Below are 22,083 nucleotides of genomic sequence, written 5' to 3'. Positions count from 1 at the left end.
CCCGAGGGAATACTGTTCAGAGGGTATACTAATTGATAATGAATGAATGTTGGGATTAGTTAAGGTGTGAGGTGCCGATCTAATAACCAAAGCGATTAATCACAAATTAATGCACACCTTCCTGTTTACTGAGAGTAAAATTAATTACATTACCCAATGAAAAATGCATTGCATTTACATCAGCATTAGCAGCATTGACTAAATATCTCTGGGCTATCACAGTTTACTGAAGTCCCATTCCTGCTTTCCTGGTAGAAGTTATTGACAGCAAAGCTGGATATCACATTAGCTGCTACCAGATGCAAAGGCTAGCAATTTGTTTAACAGATAATAGCTCTCCGATTAATTATATGTTTAGACTAACTGGTATTGAACAATGACCGGGATAAATGCAGGACAAACTGAAACTGGACAGCAAAGTCCAAGAGTTTGCAGGTGAAATGGTTCTGGAGGACATGTGTTCACCAGATATAACTCAACTTTCCACTGACTGGTTAGCATGCCACAAAAGCTTTTCACTGTACCTCAGTGCACATGACAATAAAATAAACTCAAACTAAACTCAAACTCAACTAATCAATTAAAAATATTAACCAACATGAAATCAAATAACCAACTTATCTATTCTGTTGTGCCATCGACTACAGAACTGGTAAAGGAAAAGACCTGATGAAATCATTTCATATTTATTACACAGCTCTTTGCCGTGATTAACAAAATAAACACTGAAGGCTGTTTCAATTTTTTTATTTAATAATGTCAACAGAAAAGTAATTATTACAGCACTCGAGGTCTTGGCAGTTCACATTGTGATCTGCAATCTGATTAGTGCCCTGTGATAACAGGCAATGGGCAGAGTAGCCCCCATTAATTATAGTACCTGCCTTAACTATCTCCTCATAGGGCGGCACAATGACACAGTGGTGGATTTGCTGCCTTGTAGTGCCAAAGACCCAGGTTCGATCCTGACTACGGGTGCTGTCTGTGCGGAGTTTGTACGTTCTCCCTGTGACTGCGTGGGTTTTCTCCAGGTGCTCCGGTTACCTCCCGCACTCCAAAGATGCGCAGTTTTGTCGGTTACTGGGCTTCTGCAGATTGTCATTTGTCCCGAGTGTATGCAATAGAATAGTGTGTACAGTGATTGCTGGTTGGCACAGACTCTGTAGGCCAAAGGGCCTGTTTCCATGCTGTATCTCAAAAGTATAAAGTCTAAAAGTCTAAATTCACTCTGGCACCACCAACAACGCATCATTCAGGGCTGACATTGCCCATTCAACATGCAACCATCATGGGCGCCATTGAATGTGAAATGCATTGCCTCAATTGGACAAATGGAGTCATAGATAGCAGAAAAACAGACCTTTTTGCCCAACTCATCCATGTTGACCAAGATGCCCTATCTAAGCTAGTCCCAGTTGCTGGAGTAACTCAGTGGGTCAGGTTGCATCTCTAGAGAACATGGATGGATGACATTTTGGGTCGGGACACTTCTTCAGATTGATTGTAGTGGGGGGGGGGGGGGAGAGAGTCTGAAAAGCGGTGAAAGGGCGGGCCAAAGCCTGGCAAGTGGTAGGTGGACACAGGTCAGGGGTGTTGATTGGGGGATGGGTAGACAAAGGCCCGAGTTAAAAAGGAGACAAAAAGATGTAAGATAAGGAGAAAAGTGGAGTGAAATGTGAAGCCAGAGGGAGGGAAGAATATGGAAGGGCATGGCGTGGGGGAGGGGGGGGGGAGGGTAGAGAAAAGGGGGGAAAGGGGCGGGATAATGTGACAAATTGGTCCTTTTGAGGTGTTGCCTTTTTAGAGTGCAGAAAACAGTGTTTGGACAAAGCAGGCCTACAAAAAATAGCACCATGATAATGGCAGAAAGTTTGTAAATTCTGTCTGAAGAGTCTGAAGAAGAGTCTCAACCCATAATGTTACCTATCCCTTTTCTCCAGAGATGCTGCCCGACACGCTGAGTTACTCCAGCATTTTGTGTCCATCTACGGTGTAAACCAGCGTCTGCAATGCAGTTCCTTCCTACACATAAACTGGAATACTGATGAACATTACTCCCTTTATCTCTGAAATCATGATGTTGGATTTTTCTTTACATCCCTGAATGTGCCTGAGAATGCAGATAATGTTTTAACATTTGCTCCAGACAACAACACCTCAGGAGTTGCAGTGCTCCCTCAATCCTGGGCCCGGGTGTCATGTTCAATGTTTGTGGTCAAATCTCTGGAGTGGAACTTGAGGCCACAACCTTTTCAGTGAGGGGTAGGAGTGCTACCAACCTAGCCGCGACTGACAACTGACGTTAACGTTTTTGACATGACGTTTCTGCGATTTTTTATTTGCCACTTATTATTGATTCATGGATGATTGCAATTGTACATACATAGACAAATATGTGGAGATATGCAGACATAAACAAACACAAACATACTCGGTGACAGCGTGTGATTAATTTGAGATGTCATTTGCTAAGTGTATCATGCCTGGAAAGGCTTTGACCCAAAGTTCTCTCAGCTTTCAGCCTCTGAAGTTTACCCTTCATGTTTGGCTTGAAGTAGTGTAATTGATAGGGTTGTTGACTAATTTTGAAGTCTCCCCTATTGCTCTATCATAATAGTGGAAGGTCTTTCTTCATCCATTAATTCCCATGTTCCTACAATGACATACATCCATGCATACATGCGTTACGGTAAAGTTGCTGCCTCATAGCACCAGAAACCCGGGTTCAATCCTGACTGGAGACTTTACTTTAGACTTTAGAAATACAGCACAGAAATAGGCCTTTCGGCCCACCAAGTCCACCCCGATCAGCAATCACCCATTCGCTAACACTATCCTGCACACCAAAGACAATATTTTTACAACTTACTCTAGCCAATTAACCTAATTGACCAGTGATCCTAGTTCTATCCGACATACTAGGGACAATTTGCAGAAGCCAATTAACCTACAAACTTGCATGTCTTTGGAATGTGGGAGAAAACTGGAAACCCGGAGAAGACCCACGTAGGGACAGGGAGAATGTACAAACTATGTACAGACAGCACCTGCAGTAAGGATCGAACCCGGGTCTCTGGTGCTGTAAGGCAGCAACTCCATGCGCCACTGTGCTGAATTTCAGGAGTTTCCTCCCACATTCCAAAGACGTGCACTTTTGTAGGTTAATTGGCCCCTGGAAATTGCCCTGAGCGTGTAGGATGCGAAAGTGGGATAACATAGAATTTGTGTACGGGTGATTGAAGGTCAGCGTGGACTCGGTGGGCCGAAGGACCTGTTTCCACGCTGTATCTCTAAGCTAAACATGCAAGCATGTGCAACTACAGACCCTAAAGTATATTTTATATTAATTGTCCTTCATATATCATGAAACTCTTCCAACAGAAGGTTTTGTTTAGAGATGACTGCTGCTTGTGTTTATTTTAACTTCTTTTGGGGAAACAAAATTAATACATTTAGTAACCGATGGATGACAGATCAGAACAACCACTTACTGTAATTGTACCTGAGTAGCCAATTTTCAAAGTTCTCAATTACAAAATTTATTGGATATTTTATTTACTAAAATGCCAAAGAACAGAATAAATCTCATTCTGCAACAAAGTCTTTGGAATTCCACTGAGGGACCCGTTCTATATGTACACAGCAGATCTGTAAGTGATGGTTGAACCCTATTTGAGCTTGAGCATCTTCCACCGAAATTTATAAGTGCCACAGCAAATCACTAAACAACTGTTATTTGGTGAGCGAGAGAGAATGCCTTTCCTGCTGGATCACGGAACAAAGCTGGTCATTGTGACAAGCCTTCAAAAAAACAGTTCAACTATGTTTTTTTTGTAATTTCTTTTTGTCCTTTTTATGATATACTTCAGGTTTTGCAATACAGTTTTGTTTTCGTGATGCATTATTAATGACTAAGAGGTTTATAGTTGCACTGCAATTCTCTGATGTATGATTCAACGCACAAGCTCGAATGCTTTTATTTTTATTAATGTAACTACAATTCTCAGTATGACTTATGATTAAGAACTCTCACCTGCAGTCACAATATTCAGCTTCAAAGGGGAGCCTTTTGATATCTGTGAGATCCCGTAAGTCTACTAAGCTGTAGCAGCCCAATACATTACTCACGGAAACCGTACATTTATTTTGCCAACAGTCTCAGGAATATCGTCCGCAGCAACGCTTGCCAGAGACCTTGAAACAAGAGTCTCGGGAAATCTCCTCACAATCTGGTTGAGAAAATACAACCACAACAATTATTCGCACATAAAGGCCTTTTCGGTACAAAGCGAAAAATAAAATTCTGAGCTCCTTAACGCGGGTGATAAATGGTGGCGCAGAGCCAAAGAAAGGGAGCCGAGGAGAAAGAACTCAAAGCCTGATGAGAAGTGAGTTGCCAGGGGGGTTTTTAAAAAGGGAGACGGAGATGACAAGACAGAGGGATGAGGGAATGGAATTCCTGAAGCAACTGGAGCCGTGGCCAATCGTGGTGGGTGGGGAATGGACGCAGATAGTGTCAGCAGGATTTAGGGATGTCATTTGGAATTCCTGAGGCAGCTGGAGGCATGACCAACCATGGTGTGATGGAGAGTGAATGACAATGGAATTAATGGCATCTCAGCATTTCGACATCCAGAATCTGCAACGGATCGTTCGATCAGCTGAGAAGGTTGTTGGCTGCAACCTTCCCCCCATCGACGAACTGTACACTGCAAGGGCCAGGAAGCGAGCGGGCAAGATCATCTCTGACCCCTCTCATCCTGGCCACAAAGTCTTTGAAGCACTTCCCTCTGGAAGGTGACTCCGGACTGTCAAAGCAGCCACAGCCAGACCTAAAAACAGCTTTTTTGCCACGAGTAAACAATGGGCAATAGGTGCAGGAGTAGGCCATTCGGCCCTTCGAGCCAGCACCGCCATTCAATGTGATCATGGCTGATCATTCTTAATCAGTACCCCATTCCTGCCTTCTCCCCATACCCCCTGACTCCGCTATCCTTAAGAGCTCTATCTAGCTCTCTCTTGAATGCATTCAGATAATTGGCCTCCACTGCCTTCTGAGGCAGAGAATTCCACAGATTCACAACTCTCTGACTGAAAGAGACAGTCGGCTGCAACGTCGTAGTCCACTTCATCTTGACCTAAAATAAGGGGTGTTGTCTTCAATGTAAAGGGAAAAAAACAGGAAAGAGCCCTTGTAACTTTTTGTGAATGAAACCTGCCCATTAAACAAAGAAAATACCTACAATACAGATCTGTACCATTTAAGAATGCAATGCTGTCAAACGTTAAACCATTTACAGATGGGATATTTGAATAACTGGCTATTGCATTCATTTTTGTGTCTGTCTTCGGATTAAACCAGCATCTGCAGTTCCTTCTTGCACAAGTAACATATGTCTGACTGCCTTTGTGATCTCCAGAGAGCTGTGTGATGATAGACAGTAGACAATAGACAATAGGTGCAGGAGGAGGCCATTCGGCCCTTTGAGCCAGCACCGCCATTCAATATGATCATGGCTGATCATTCTCAATCAGTACCCCGTTCCTGCCTTCTCCCCTTACCCCCTGACTCCGCTATCCTTAAGAGCTCTATCAATAACCAAAGTCTGTAGTCTCTTTTTTGCTCTGGTTTATTTTCACCCACATGTTTAGACCGTAATGTTGTATCCTTATTGTTTTGATGTGTTTGTGCTTTATTCTTAATTGTTAACTGTATGTTTGTGTTGTCATTTGTGAACGGAGCACCAAGGCACATTCCTTGTATATGCACATACTTGGCCAATAAACTAATTCAGGAAAGGGAAGGCACAAGGGGCCCTCGTAGAGACAGTTGTTGGACTGTGATAGAATAGGTGGGGACAGAGAGGGGATGGATAGGAACACAAAGAGGAAATAGAGCAACCATAACAAAATAAATACAAAGATAAACATTTCTAAATTATGAGTTCAAGAATCAACATTCCAATGTGGACCAGCAAAGAAAATCTGAATAATTTGGGCAACACTTGAGAGAAAGAGTCAGAATGCCTTTGATCAATGATGATCAGAATGGCATTCCCTATATGCTGAAGATAGATGCAAAATGCTGGAGTAACAGCGGGCCAGGCAGCATCTCTGGAGAAACTGAATCGGTGATGTTTCGGGTCAAGAGCCTTCTTCATACACCGAAGAGAGACACAAAATGCAGGAGTAATTCAGCAGGTCGGGCAGCATCTCTGGAGAAAAGGAATAGGTGACATTTCGGGTTGAGACCCCTATATACTGTCTGACTTACTGGGTATGTCCAGGCTTATTTATCTCAGTTGTTTTAAAGGATATCCTTTCTGTTCTGATTGTTGGCTTGATGGCGAGTAGGGTTTGATTGGGGAAGTTATGAGGTTCCTGGTTTTGGATGAATGCAATTTAATTTGAGGGGATGGGTCACACTTTCATTCCCCTGTGGTGGAGCTGGCAATTACACAGCATTACTCTCTGGAGTCAATGAACAGTTGAACCTCAGCATATTGGCCAGGTCACCAGCTCCAGAGTACTGTAGGAAAATAACTGCAGATGGCTGGTTCAAATTGAAGGTAGACACAAAATGCTCGAGTAACTCAACGGGTCAGGCAGCATCTCAGGAGAGAAGGAATGGGTGACGTTTCGGGTCGAGACCCTTCTTCAGACTGATCGACACAAAATGCTGGAGTAATTCAGCGGGTCAGGCAGCATCTCAGAAGATAAGAAATGGGTGACTTTTCGGGTCGAGACCCTTCTTCAGGCTGAAGGGTCTCGACCCGAAATGTCACCCATTCCTTCTCTCCTGAGATGCTGCCTGACCCGCTGAGTTACTCCAGCATTTTGTGTCCAGCTCCAGAGTACTGATTGTTGATATTAAAGAAAGTATTATCAAAGGATTATTTCCCTTTACTCAACCATAAAATGAAACACCACCATTTCTCAATCAATCTAATACACAGATCACCAGGAGCTTTGAAAGTTGGTTTCAAAGACATTTATTTGAGATAATTCAATGGACAGGAAAATACTAAGCTCTTACCGATTATTGTAGAGCAGAATTACAGGAAGGATGAGGAGGCTTTAGAGAGGATGTAGAAGTGGTTTACCAGTCTGAAGAAGGGTCTCGACCCGAAACGTCACCCATTCCTTCTCTCCTGAGATGCTGCCTGACCTGCTGAGTTACTCCAGCATTTTATGAATAAATACCTTCAATTTGTACCACATTCTGCAGTTATTTTCTTACACTAGTGGTTTACCAGGATGCTGCCTGGATTAGAGGCACCGTACACCTTACAAGTGAGTTCAACAGAGCAGATGAGAATCGTGAGTTTTTAATTGTCAAACGCATCAGGAATGGTGCAATTAAAATGCTACTTGTCGTAACTTCACAAGCATATTAGCGCAACACCCCAAGAAATAAATATACAATAAACATGAATGCAATAAATTTTCAGTTATACTATGGTAACCAGACCATAATCAAGATCTCTCAGTACATCTTACGGAATTCTTAGGCTGATTGCAGTTAGCTTTGAAAAGAATTGGAGCGGCACGGTGGCGCAGTGGCAGAGATGCTGCCTTACAGCGCCAGAGACCCGGCTTCGATCCTGACTATGGGTGCTGTCTGTATGGATGCTCTTCTCTCTGTGACCGCGTGGGTTTTCTCCGGGTGCTCCGGTTTCCTCCCACACTCCAAAGACGTGCAGGCTCGTAGATTAATTAGCTTGGTAAAATTATAAAATGTGCCTAGAGTGTGCAGGACAGTGTTAGTGTGCGGGGACCACTGGACGGCACGGACTCGGTGGGCTGAAGGGCATGTTTCCGTGCTGTATCTAAACTAAACTAAACTAAAGAATTCCCATTATTTCTTGGTGAGTGACGAGAGAAATCAACTCAGAAGTTACGTGCAAGGTAGAAATTGATTGTCCATAACTGGCAAGGCCCTGATCCAACTAAGCCCATTATCAGTCATAAATGGAAGGATTGACTGCTTTGTAAGCGTCATCTGATCCTGCGCACGTTACTGTGATTCCACGAGAAATCTCCAATATTATTAATAATACTTATATTGATTTTGTTCTTGCAAGCTGCACATTTTTCACTTTTATCTGTGCACTATATTTCCACTTTAGATGAAGGACTCTGTATGATAATGCACAAGGACCTCCCTCAACAAGAAGTTAGATAAACCTGGAGCCCAAGCATTAAATTTCTGGGAGATGTTATGCAGCTGTAATGTAGAGGTGATTTGGGCGAAACAGCGGCAGAGACCCGGGTTCGATCATAACCTCGTGTGCTGTCTGTGTGGAATTTGCATGTTCTCCTTGTGGCCGTACAGGCCTCCTCTGGGTGTTCCAGTTTCCTCCCACATCCCAAAGACGTGCAGGTACGTAGGTTAATTGGCTTCTGTAAATTGACCCGGATGTACAGGGAGTGGATGAGGAAGTGGTATAACATAAAACTAGTGTGAACAGGAGATCGATGGTCGGCATGGACTCGGTGGACTGAAGGAACCTATTTCCTTTGCTGTGTCTCTAAAGTGAAACACTAGAAATATGATGGCATGGTATTGTTGTTCACTAAAGTTATAAGGTATATAGAGCAAAACATTGGAATACAGAGTTGGTCTCAGATAAGCCATAGCACATTAAATGGTATAAAAGACTTGAATATGAGCAAAGGTCAAATCTTTTTCCCAAAATATAGAAAGAATATCAGGACTCAAGGGCCTGAGTTATAGCGAGAGGCTGAGCAGGCTAGGACTCTATTCCTTGGAGTGCGGGAAGATGAGCGACAATCTTGTAGAGGTGCACAAAATCTTGAGAGGAATAGATTGGGTAGGCGCACAGTGTCTCATGCTCAGAGTGGGGGAATCGAGGACCATAGGTTTAAGGTGAGGGGAGAAAGATTTATTAGGAACCAGAGGGTCAACTTTTTCCACCCAGAGGATTGTGGGTGCATGGAAAGAGTTGCCAGAGAAGGTAGTTGAGGCAGGTACCATCGCAACATTTAAGAAACATTTAGACAGGTGCATGAATAGGACAGGCTTAGAGGGACATGGGCCAAATGCATGCAGGTGGAACTAGTGTAGATGGGACACGTTGGTCGGTGTGGGCAAATAAGGCCAAAGGGCCTGTTTTCACATTGTATGACTCGACATTGATGCACAGTATCCCCTAGAGATCCAGCCATGGTTAGTAGTTTGAGCTGCAGTAATGCGTCCAAAGTTCATTGTAAATGACTCCCATGCTTTCCAGGACTAGGGAAGAATGCATTAGTGCTGATGTTTTGCAAATTTAGCAGTAAGATGCACGGAGGAATTTCTTGCCAAAGAATATGTTTAGCTTAAAATTTAGTGTTGGGTGTGCCTCAATCTGAAATTGAAATGGGCACTTGATGGTCAATGTGGCACGAATGGGCCGAAGATCCAGTTTTCATGCTGTGTGATTCTAAGACCTAGGAATCTAGAACTATTTGTGGGCCACTTGAATACATCTAGAACTGCAGATGCTGTTTAATACACTAAAGGACACAATGTGCTGGAGTAACTCAGCAGGCCAGGCAGCATCATGGTGAAATGCTGCCTGACCTGATGAGTTACTCCAGCACTTTGTGCCCTTTTGAAAACATCCAGTGATGATTGACCACAAGAAATTAAGTTTCAACATTTGTCTTCCCAACTTCAATATCTCTTCTCTCAAATGAAAAGGATCTGCAAAGTTCAACTCTTTCCCCATGATCTTTGCCCAGGTGACAATAAATGTAGACATTCTCTGGTTTAAACTGTCTTAGAAGCAAATTTCATCAATTATTTTGAGTAGATTCAGATGAAATTTGTAAAGAAAAATGGAATGAGCAGAAGATTTGACCAAGTTGGGTCATTAAAACTGCAAAAGGTTCTTTAGGTATATAAAAAGGAACAGATTAGTGAAGCCGAATGCAGGTCCTTTACAGTCAGAGACAGGTCAGGGACCTCAATGCCTAGGTTCACTAGGTTAATTCCCGGAATGGCGGGACTGTCGTATGTTGAAAGGCTGGAGCGATTGGGCTTGTATACACTGGAATTTAGAAGGATGAGGGGGGATCTTATTGAAACATATAAGATAATTAGGGGATTGGACACATTAGAGGCAGGAAACATGTTTCCAATGTTGGGGGAGTCCAGAATAAGGGGCCACAGTTTAAGAATAAGGGGTAGGCCATTTAGAACGGAGATGAGGAAGAACTTTTTCAGTCAGAGAGTGGTGAAGGTGTGGAATTCTCTGCCTCAGAAGGCAGTGGAGGCCAGTTCGTTGGATGCTTTCAAGAGAGAGCTGGATAGAGCTCTTAAGGATAGCGGAGTGAGGGGGTAAGGGGAGAAGGCAGGAACGGGGTACTGATTGAGAGTGATCAGCCATGATCGAATTGAATGGCGGTGCTGGCTCGAAGGGCTGAATGGCCTACTCCTGCACCTATTGTCTATTGTCTATTGTCATCCCGTCGCCCTTTCTCCCGTCATGCAGTGACCCTCTGTGGCTCCGGTTTCAACATACTGGGAGCATGGAGAACCAGCTGTGAACAGACTTCGCGACCTCCTCAATTCACTGTCGCACCGAACACCACAGCCCCACCCGGCTGGGACATGCCCCGCAAAGCGTGGGTCACCCTGAACCGGCTCCGCACAGGGGTCGGCCGGTTCAACACCAACATGCATCGTTGGGGGTTGCGTCCATCAGCAGCCTGCGTGTGTGGAGCAGACCAGCAAACAGCGCAGCACGCCATTTTCGACTGTGCTGTCCTCCGCCCCCCTGGTGGAGGGGTAGACCTCACGGCCCTCGACAACAACACATTGCACTGGTTACAGCGCCTGGAGGGCGTTACATAACTTCTGCTGCTTCAAACGCAAGAAGAAGAAGAGACAGGTGGATTTATAATGGGAAACAAGGAAAAGGCAGAACAGTTAAGCAAGTACTTTGGTTCTGTCTTCACTAAGGAAGACACAAACAATCTTCCGGAAATACTAGGGGACCGAGGATCTAGTGGGAGGGATGAACTGAAGGGAATCCACATTAGTCATAAAATGGTGTTAGGTAAACTGTTGGGACTGAAGGCAGATAAATCCCCAGGAGCTGATGGTCTGCATCCCAGAGTACTCAAGGAGGTGGCTCTAGAAATTGTGGATGCATTGGTGATCATTTTCCAATGTTCTCTCAACTCTGGATCAGTTCCTGTGGACTGGAGGGTAGCCAATGTAACTCCACTTTTTAAGAAAGGAGGGAGAGAGAAAACGGGGAATTATAGACCAGCTAGCCTTACATCAGCAGTGCGGAAGATGCTGGAGTCGATTATTAAACATGTTATAGCAGCGCATTTGGAAAGCAGTGACGGGATTGGTCAAAGTCAGCATGGATTTATGAAGGGGAAATCATGCTTGACTAATCTTTTGGAATTTTTTGAGGATGTAACAAGTAGAATGGATAAGGGAGAGCCAGTGGATGTGGTGTAGCTGGATCTTCAAAAAGCCTTTGACAAGGTCCCACACAAGAGATTAGTGTGCAAAATTAGAGCACATGGTATTGGGGGTAGAGTATTGACATGGATAGATAACTGGTTGGTAGACAGGAAGCAAAGAGTAGGAATTAACAGGTCCTTTTCAGAATGGCAGGCAGTGACTGGTATAGTGCGGCAAGGCTCAGTGCTGGGACCCCAGTTGTTTACAATATATATTAATGATTTAGACAAGGGAATTAAATGTAACATCTCCAAGTTTGCGGATGACACAAAGCTGGGTGGCAGTGTGAGCTGCGAGGAGGATGCTATGAGACTGCAGGGTAACTTGGATAGGTTGGGTGAGTGGGCAGATGCAGTATAATGTGGATAAATGTGAGGTTATCCACTTTGGTAGCAAGGTAGGAAGGAAGGCAGATTATTATCTGAATGATGTCAGATTAGGAGAAAGGGAGGTGCAATGAGACCTGGGTGTGCTTGTACATCAGTCACTGAAAGTAAGCATGCAGGTAAAGCAGGCAGTGAAGAAAGCTAATGGCATGTTGGCCTTCATTGCGAGAGGATTTGAGTTTAGGAGCAAGTTGGTCCTATTGCAGTTATACAGGGCCCTGATGAGACCGCACCTGGAGTATTGTGTGTAATTTTGGTCTCCAAATTGAGGAAGGACATTCTTGCTAATAAGGGAGTGCAGCGAAGGTTCAACAGGTTAATTCCCAGGATGGCGGGACTGACATATGATGGAAGAATGGGTTGACTGGGCTTGTATTTGCTGGAATTTAGAAGGATGAGAGGGGATCTTATAGAAACATATACAATTCTTAAAGGATTGGACAGGCTAGATGCAGGAAAAATGATCCCGATGTTGGGGGAGTCCAGAACCAGGGGGTCACAGTTTAAGAATAAGGGGTAGGCCATTTAGGACTGAGATGAGGAAAAACCTTTTCACCCAGAGTTGTGAATCTGTGGAATTCTCTGCCACAGAAGGCAGTGGAGGCCAATTCACTGGATGTTTTCAAGAGAGAGTTAGATCTAGCTCTTAGGCCTAACGGAATCAAGGGGTATGGGGAAAATGCCAGAACGGGATACTGATTTTGGATGATCAGCCATGGTCATATTGAATGGCGGTACTGGTTCGAAGGGCTGAATGGTCTACTCCTGCACCTATTTTCTATGTTTCTATGTTTCTATTATCATAAAAATATGCCGCTTAAAATATTGGGCTGTAGAGACTATTTTGGTGATGCAAAATCAGTGATGTTGTGAATGATAATCGATTGTGATTGCTCACTGCTCTCAAGCTCAGACAAAACAAAGAACAGAACAATCCCTATCTCTAGTCACAGGTGATTAGATCCATCATGATATATTGACTTCTCATTATGAATCTCAAACCGTTGGCAAATCTCAAATTATTCAGTCTAAGGTACAGAGTCTGTGCACTTCTGATGCTGCTGCAAGCAATATTTTCATTCAACCTCCATCTGATTCAATCCAGTGATTCAATGATTCAATGGCATTTTATTGTCACATGTACCCATGTACAGTGAGATGCTTGGTTTCCGCATGCAGTCCAGTAAAATCATACAGCGGCCCTCACCCAGGCAGTACACAAGGGTCACCACGTTTCTGATGCCGACAAAGTTACAAGAAGTTAATCGAACATATATCCTGCACGCAGCGGCAAACCAGGTCTGCCACCGCTGGGTCCCCCCTTCATTCTCAGTGACCCATCGCCGGGACCATCTTCATTCTTGGCGATGCCCCACTGGGTCCCCCCTTCTTTCTCTATTTGACTGTATTTGGACAGGGGACAACCAGCTCGAGTTGGTTGTGTAGTTATCTACAACCTGTAGTGCCAGTTTTGGGCTCTATTTTCAATCAATTTGCTATTCCAGTTGGTGGGATGGATTGACATAGAAAATCGTCTGATTTCCCAATATCATTGGGATGAATTCTTGTTCTACTTGTACATTGGGTATTATAGTAGATACTGTGCACCTATTAAAAGAAGATACACATAGATCTTGATCTGGAGCCTTTTGCTTTTTATTTGATTGAACGATACAGCGTGGAAATAAACCCTTTGGTCTACCAAGTCCAAGCCGACCATCGATCACCCGTTCACACTAGTTCTATATTATTCCACTCCCCCATCCCCCCCCCCACCCCCCCTCCCCCTACGCACGAGCGGCTAATTACAGAAGCCAATTAACCTATAAACCCGCATGACTTTGTGATGTGTGGGGGAAACCAGGGCACCTGGGAGGAAACCCATTTGGCCACAGGGAGAATGCACAAACTCCACACAGACAGTACCCAGGTCAGGATCGAACCAGCGTCTCTGGCACAATGAGGCAGTGTCTCTACTCGTTGTACCACTGTGCCCCTTTGTGACGCTAAGTTTCAAGACCAGATTATTTAGAATTTGGATATTTTAATACTGTGACTCATTAGTTCACCATCAATGCTCTGCATTTATTTGGCACCCCGTCAAATAAATCGCCCAGTGATTATGTTTAGAGCGCCTTCCTACAGTAATGGAGTTTATCAGATCGGTTGAATTTATTTTCCAGCTGTTGTCCAGCTGTTTCCATGTGCACAGAATATATCATATATCCTTTGCAGTTTAACTCATTCAATAGATTGGTTTGGACATTGAAAGGGTAATTGAGTGTTAACTTTTGTAGTGACTAATGCACATTATAGTGAAACATTGAGTGAAATAAGGAACGAACCCAATGAATATTTACACGTTTGGCATGACCAAAACTGGCTGGACTTTATCTTGTAAGAAGATATCCTATGAATGGAATTTCTTAGATACTTAATGGACCCTTATCTTTGTCAAGTCTTAGATTACAATCCAACCACTGGGAATCTAAATTTACTATCATAGCTGTTTGCACACAATATAATTTCATCGCATTTATATAATCGTAGAAAAATTTATGATACAGAAGTAAGCCATTTGGTCCATCACGTACGTCATAAACCAGAGTGTTGTGCATCATTTATTACTTGGCAACATATCTATTGTTAGGCTGTAGAAGACATCACGGATATCTGTATCAAGCAAATTAAACTTTAAGAAAGATATTCTCCCATAAAATCATAGAGTCATACAGCACTGAAACAGGCACTTCGGCCCGACTTGCCCTTGCTGACCAAGATGTCTGAATCAGCTGGCCCCATTTGGATATAAATGAATGCGCGAATGATACTTCATTATCGCGTGTGACACGTCACAGTAAAATTCTTTGTTTTGCTTACCATACATAAAGTATGCAAAGAGTCGCCACCTTTAGGGCGCCGACAAAGTTACAATGTGTTCAATGTAGACCCCTTTGTTCTCGACGGCCCCCCCATGCTGGGTTCCCCTTTGTTCTCGACGGCCCACCATGTTGGGACCCCTTTGTTCTCGATGCCCCCCCCCCCAATCCGGGTTCAACTGTGTTATCTTGGTGGCCCCCCCGCGCTGGGTCCCACTTCATTATTAGCGGGCCCTCTATGCTGGGTCCCTCTTTGTTCTCGACAGTGCCCCCCCCCCCACGCTGGGTCCCTCTTTGTTCTCTCAGTGACCCCTCCCCCATGCAGGGTCCCTCTTCATTATTAGTGAGCCCCCCACGCTGGGTCCCTCTTTGTTCTCTCGGTGCCCCCCCCCCCCCCCCATGCCGGGTCCCTCTTCATTATTAGCGGGCCCTCAATGCCGGATTCCTCTTTGTTCTTTCGATATTCATATCTTATACCAAGAATTATGACATTGATTGCAGGCTGTCTCCAGGTAACAAAGCTGGTGGTGCTGACTCGAAGGGGCGAATGGCCTACTCCTGCACCTATTGTCTATTGTCTATTGTCAAACAAGTCCTGTTCATACACACGTCCATAAATCTACTTTGTATGTAATTTGGAAAATCTACAAAACTCTCTTGATATGGTAACCACACCATGCAGCATTGCAATGAAAGATATCAAAAACAAAGAGTCCGAACTGATACATAACCTTCTGACATGAGAATCAAGAGTGGAAAAACCTGGGTGGCGGCACAGTGGAACAGCTGGTAGAGTTGCTGCCTCACAACATCAGAGACCTGGGCTCAATCCTCTCCTCAGCTGCTGTCTATGTGGAGTTTGCATGTTCTCCCTGTGACCTCTTGGCTTGCCACCGGGTGTTCCAGTTTTCTCCCACATCCCAAAGACGTGTGGGTTCGTAGGTTAATTAGTCTCTGTAAATTGCCCCTTAGCGTGTAAGGAGTGGATGGGAAAGTAGAATAACATAGAACTAGTGTGTGAATGTGTGATCAATGGTCAGCACGGACTCGGTGGGCCCAAAGGCCTGTTTGCATGCTGTATCTTTAAGCTAAAACTAAACTAAACTGTGGTTGTGGTGAAACAAAGTGATGGATAATCCTCAGCAGCTCAGGTGAAGAGAGAAATTGAGTTCATATTCCAGGTTTAAGAATTTACAACCCATGCAGTCACAGGGAGAATAAACAAATTCTGTACAGATAGCACCCAGAGTCAGGATCAAACCCAGGTCTTTGACGCTGTAAGGCAGCATTTCTATCGTTGTGCAACACCTAAGAATAGTAAGAATAGTAACTTATACTGAGGTAGTACGCAAGAGTCATCACATTTACGCCACCATTCGTATCCTTCAACCTTCAAAGTTCTTAAAGAATATAGAGTCAGTCTCAAATCGTTCAGCTTCTGTGTTGAATGGAACTGGGCCAGAGATTCCCAGAGTGGGGATAGAGACACATGGAGTAAATGCTGCTCCAGAGAGGCTAAATAAGAAATAGAGTCAGTCAGAGAGATATACAGCACTTTGTCCCCCCACAGATGCTGCCTAGTCTGCTGAATATTCCAACTATTACACTTTTATATAATAATTCTGGCATCTGCAAAATTTGATTTTTGTGCCCTGACGTCAATCCTTGTGAAATAATGCTATTGGTTGCAGGCATCTTACTGTAACGCTCACGCTGGTAATATTTATACCGTCTGCTGAGATATACAGTGAATATTAAAATTAAATCAGCTTAGCCTTCTCTTCTGGCAGTAGAATGCTGACTTGTGACTCTGTAGGTTGCACGCCCAACCTAATATCTAATGCTTGATGCCCATTACTTCTTAGCATAATATTACAAGGATAAATCTGCAGTTTGATGTGAGATGTTGTACTATTCCTAACAAAAGTCTGCTTCTCCTAACGTCTACTGCAGAGTCACGAGACCTGATTTCCATGCGGTACCCTGTTCATTCACAGGGGCCAGTTGTGCAAATCTGTTGGCAACACCTCATTGAGTCTTACCTTGCCTTTATTTGCCTTAAGGACAGAATTCCGTTTCTAACAACTGTTCGTAATCTGAGGTCGGAAATATGGTCGCCAGGCGTTGTGTTTCAATGAAAACATGGGGCGATCAAGGGAAAAGCGTTGTTAAAAGCAGGAGGTTTAATTCAGCCGTCCAGATATTGCCGCAAACCGAGTTCCCTCACAGTAGAAAATGACTGACGCCCCACAGTATCTGAGCAATCGGTCCGCCCGTCTCCCAAATGCTCGCTCGTGTGACCATCAGTCAGGGGCTAGTAACCTGTGGAGAACCCGGACACCGAACTGTGATTGAAATTCATGGGCTTGAAGGGTCACACAGAAAAGGTGAGGTGACAAGTAGCAGATATAAGAGACTGCAGATTGCGGTTCACTAAAAATGTGGTGGAGTGACTCAGTGGGTCAGGCAGCATCTCCGAAGAACATGGATAGGTAATGTTTTGAGCCTGGGCCTTTCTTCAGACTGTTTGAAGTGTCCCAACCTGAAACGTCGCCTATCCTTGTTCTTCAGAGATGCTGCCTGAGCCGCTGAGTTACTCCAGCACTTTGTGACAAGCAGCAGATCCGCTATTTTAAAGAGATATAAATGCAACATGGATCATCATTCCTAGTTTTCAAAATGATGTCATTTGATCTTTGTATGGAGTTCAAAGAGAAGATAGCATCTCCAACAGTGCAGCACACTTTCCACACTGCACTAGGGAATCAATGTCGATAGACACAAAAAGCTGGAGTAACTCAGCGGGTCAGACAGCATCTCTGGAGAAAAGGAATGGGTGACGTTTTGGGTCGAGCTTCCCTTCTCAGTGTAGATGTTCAGCAGAAGCTGAGTCTTTGTTTTAGTTTAGTTTAGAGATAAAGCATGGAAACAGGCCCTTCGGCCCATTGAGCACACCGAGCATCAATCACCCATACACTAGTTCTATGTTATCTCACGTTCACATCCTACACATCAGAGGCAATTTAAAGAATTAACCTACAAACCTGCACATTTTTGGAATGTGGGAGGAAACCCGAGCTCCCGGAGAAAACACATGTGGTCACAGGGAGAACATGCAAACAACGCACAGACAACACCCTTAGTCAGATCGAACCTGGGTCTCTGGCGCTGTAAGGTAGCAACTCACGCTACCTCTGCGCCACTGTGCCACTCAAAGTCCTGATCGACAACATTCTGACCCAGACTGCCATCAACCTTGCTTGATCACGCTCATTGGATATCAGGTGTGCTGCTAAAAGGTTATTTAAGGCCTATTGCAAGGCAGCTCAGACAGTATTACAACCTGGGAATTAATGTGTTGTGTTCTTTGTGTATGTTTGTCGATACTACGTATGTCCCATTACATCCATGTTAGTGTTGTTCACCACATAACCCTTTAATAATTCTTCCCTCTTATTTCTCTTTAGGTAATTGAAGACAAGTTGTAAAGAAGCTCAACAGAGCAGGTAAATTACTTTTAGATTTAGAGATTTGTTTTGCTTTGCAATCTTTGTTGTTTTCATATATATATAAATGTACCAGAGCTTTTCTCAGCTGCAAAGATATCGTGCACAAAACATTATAATCACAAGTATTGTAAGAAAATAACTGCAGATGCTGGCACAAATCAAAGGTATTTATTCACAAAATGCTGGAGTAACTCAGCAGGTCAGGCAGCATCTCAGGAGAGAAGGAATGGATGACGCTTCGGGTCAAGAAATGTCACCCATTCCTTCTCTCCTGAGATGCTGCCTGACCTGCTGAGTTACTCCAGCATTTTGTGAATAAATACCTTCGATAATCGAAAGTATACTCTTCCACAAACGTTCAGCTGACTTTGTGAATAACATACCAAAACAGAATTCAGTTTGGAAACTTCAGCATGACACATTAGAGTCATAGAATCATAAAGTCATACAGCATGGAAACAGGTAGTCTGACCCAACTTGCCCATACCAACTAACATGCCCCATGCTGACCTTCGGCGCACCAAGTCCACGCTGACCAGCGATCCCCACACACTGTCCCTATCCTACACACGTTGGGGACAACTTACAATTTTACCAAGCTAATTTGCCAACATACCTGTACATCTTTTGAAGTGTGGGAGAAAACTGCAGCTGCCCAGAGAGAACCCTCGCAAGTCATGGGGAGAACGTACAAACTCCATACAGACAGCCCCGTGGTCAGGATCGAACCTGGGTCTCTGGCGCTGTAAGGCAGCAACTCTACCGCTGTGCCATCGTGCAGCCGTATGAGAGAGCTAACTGACGGTGAGTCCTATCCAAATCAGGAGACAAATGTTATTGCCAAGCTTGGAGTTATAGCTGGGCGAATAAGCAACCTTACTTTACAGCATGATTATGTTTTGTTTTCACTGCAAGCTGGGGTATTTTTACATAAAATGTGGATTTTATTTAAGCAACCACAGGTTCATGAATGAAAGATGTTTGCACCTTGAACATTGAAGAGTGCAGCACAGAAACGGGCCCTTCAACTCCCAATATCTGTGCTGAACATAATGACATGACCAACTCTTATTTAGCTGCACATAATCCACATCCCACCATTCCCTGTATATCCATGTGCCTACCCAAAAGACTCTCTTAAATGCCAACATTGTAATTGCCTCCACCACCACCACCATTGGCAGCACTTTCCCGGCACTCAACACCCTCCGTGTAAAAGACTTGCCTTTAACATCTCCCTTAAACTTTGCCCCTCTCACCTTAAAGCTATCCCCTCTAGCTTTGGATATTTCCACCCTGGGGAAATAAGGTTCAGACTGTCTACCCTCTCATAATTTTCTGTGCAATACATTTGTGTAGCTATACTCATTTATGGGCCTGTTTTGCTGCAACAAGCAAAATTGGAATTGTTGTGTCGACACCACATATGACAAATAAACTCTTTGGACTTGACCCTTGACTCTTGAGAAGAAACCCAATCAGCCTGGCATTTTTGTATTGACTCCATGATAACCCAGGCCACATTATTCCTGCTGCCTTAGTCTGGCCAAACCTTCAGCTCTTTCGTCGAGATATAAAGCGATGTTTCCATCATAGAAGCAATGCAAAAATGAGTCTCCTTGTGCATGGTTGTGAGAATTCCTCTCCACCTACAAGCTTCGAATACCCAATTGTGGCATGGTGTTGATGTTTTGTCATTTTGGCTTTCACCCAGGTTTCGATAACATTTAAGGAATGTGTAATAAAAGCAGAGGAATGTAGGAACAAAGAACTGCAGATGCTGGTTTACAAAAGAAAAAGCCGCAAAGTGCTGGATAACTCAGCGGGGCACGCACCATCTCCGGGCAACGTGAATAGGTGACCTTTCGGGGTTGGGACCCTTCTTCAGACCGAAACTGAAGAAGGGCCCAGACCTGAGACTCCAGGACCAGAGGCCATATCAATTTCCTATTGCCCATATCAATTTTCAACTGTTCGCATTTGGCCCCTCAGAATAAAAGGACGTACCTTTAGAAAGGACATGAGGAGGAATTTCTTTAGTCAGAGGGCGGTGAATCTGCGGAATTCATTGCCACAGACGGCTGTGGAGGTCAAGCAATGGATATTTTTAAGGCGGAGATTGATAGATTCTTGATTAGTAAGGGTGTCAGGGGTTATGGGGAGAATGCAGGAGAATGGGGTTGAGAGGGAAAGATAGATCAGCCATGATTGAATGGCATATAGACGATAGTCCGAATGGCCCAATTCTGCTCATATAACTTATAAACTTATGAGCTCATGAAACGTCGCTTATCCACATTCCTCAGAGATGCTGCCTGACCCGCTGACTTACTCCAGCACTTTGTGTATAATAAAAGCACTCACACATGAAGAAGGGTCGAACGACGATGGAAGATTGAAGTTCCCGATGGAGAATTTGGGATGATGGACACCAAAGCTGCGGTTGTGGAGAAACACTGCATTTACTTTCCTATTTATTATTACAGGACAGATTAATTAGCGGTGAATTCCTAACTCCCTTAAAATTGTTGCTGAAGGTTGTTCTTGCTCCTTGAAAACACGTGACACATTAATATAATTCCCACTGAATCACGGAAGTTTACGGCACAAAATATAACATTCAGCCTATGTTGCTGGCTCTGTTTCATTCCCATATTCTCGTGTCATTTTAAATGTTTAAATCTTTGTATTCATCCTTGTAAAAGCAATAAAGATTTAGTTTCATCCACAATTTCAGATAGGATGCTCTGTGCTCCAACACCATTTTATTAGAAAAAATCCGTCTAACCCTTCCCTTTATGCTTTTGATGATCTTATATGTTTGTCCTCTTTTTAACCAGATCTTAATAAATGTGAACATATTATTAAGTCTCCAATTAACCTTTAACATCAAGGGCCCTTCTTTCTCTTATATCTCCTCACAACTAAATCCTTTCTTGTCACATTACAGTTCGCAAAAAAACCCCCTCTAACATTGAGATGTAACTTTAATTAAAACTAAGGTTGCCATTAATGTTTCTCTTTCCCTTCTCGAACCACCCTTTATTTCTCTTTACGTTATTTGTAGAGGATATCAGTGATATCTAACATCTTAGAACCTTACTTCAGCTAATTAATTAGTCCTATCATTAAGTGCGAACTGTGATGAACCAAATGGCGTTAATTAATTGGGAGCCTGTAATATAGAAACACACCATTTTGTCTATTCTGTCCACTGAGTGATTCCAGCAGTTTTTGTCTTTTTTCGTAAACCAGCATCTGCAGTTCCTCGTGCCTCCAGTTTGTCTGGCTCTTTTACCTCATTTTACCCAATTCAATCTGCTAACTGTCCTAAAAACAGAAAATTCTGGAAACACTCCACAGGTCAGGCAGCATCTGTGGATAGAGAAACCGAGTTAATGCTTCAGGTCAAAGAACTTTGGTCTGATTCTCCCAGTTCTGACAAAGTGTTGTTAACCTAAAACGTTAACAATGTTTCTTTTCCAACAGATGCTGTCCCATCTGCTGAATGTTTGCAGGATTTTCTGGTTTTATTTTGTAGTTCCAGCATTTGCAAGTTTTAAATTTCCTTTCCACCTACTGTTAACCAGCCTATTGATCAAATCTAACAATTAAGGAGACATAATTGTCTTATCCAGCAGATGCTGGAATCCTGAGCAAAATACAAAGTGCTGGAGGATCTCTGCGAGATCTGTGGAGGGAATAAATAGATGTCATTTTGGGTCACGAGCCTTCTTCTGAAGAAGGGTCCCGATCTGAAATGTCTGAAGAAGGGTCCCGACCTGAAACGTCACCTATTCATTCCCTCCACAGATTGTGCC

General features: G+C 43.7%; 1 protein-coding gene across 2 annotated transcripts in view; it reads left to right on the top strand.

Annotated features, from left to right (window-relative positions):
- LOC144604392 (transcription factor MafB-like) overlaps positions 1-22,083 on the top strand; it is a 387,791-nt gene that overhangs the window by 282,007 nt on the left and 83,701 nt on the right. For both annotated transcript variants that reach the window (XM_078418742.1, XM_078418745.1), the window contains one exon: positions 18,221-18,259. Coding sequence is in view for 1 of the 2 variants with exons in the window: in XM_078418745.1 (XP_078274871.1) it covers positions 18,221-18,224 (4 nt within the window). In the remaining variant the exon portion in view is untranslated. The remainder of the gene's footprint in view (positions 1-18,220; positions 18,260-22,083) is intronic.

This window comes from Rhinoraja longicauda, chromosome 22, assembly GCF_053455715.1.
Source record: "Rhinoraja longicauda isolate Sanriku21f chromosome 22, sRhiLon1.1, whole genome shotgun sequence".
In the NCBI taxonomy this organism is placed as follows: Eukaryota; Metazoa; Chordata; class Chondrichthyes; order Rajiformes; family Arhynchobatidae; genus Rhinoraja; species Rhinoraja longicauda.
Note: the sequence above shows the minus strand (reverse complement) of the source record. Positions and strands in the feature narration are given on the sequence as shown.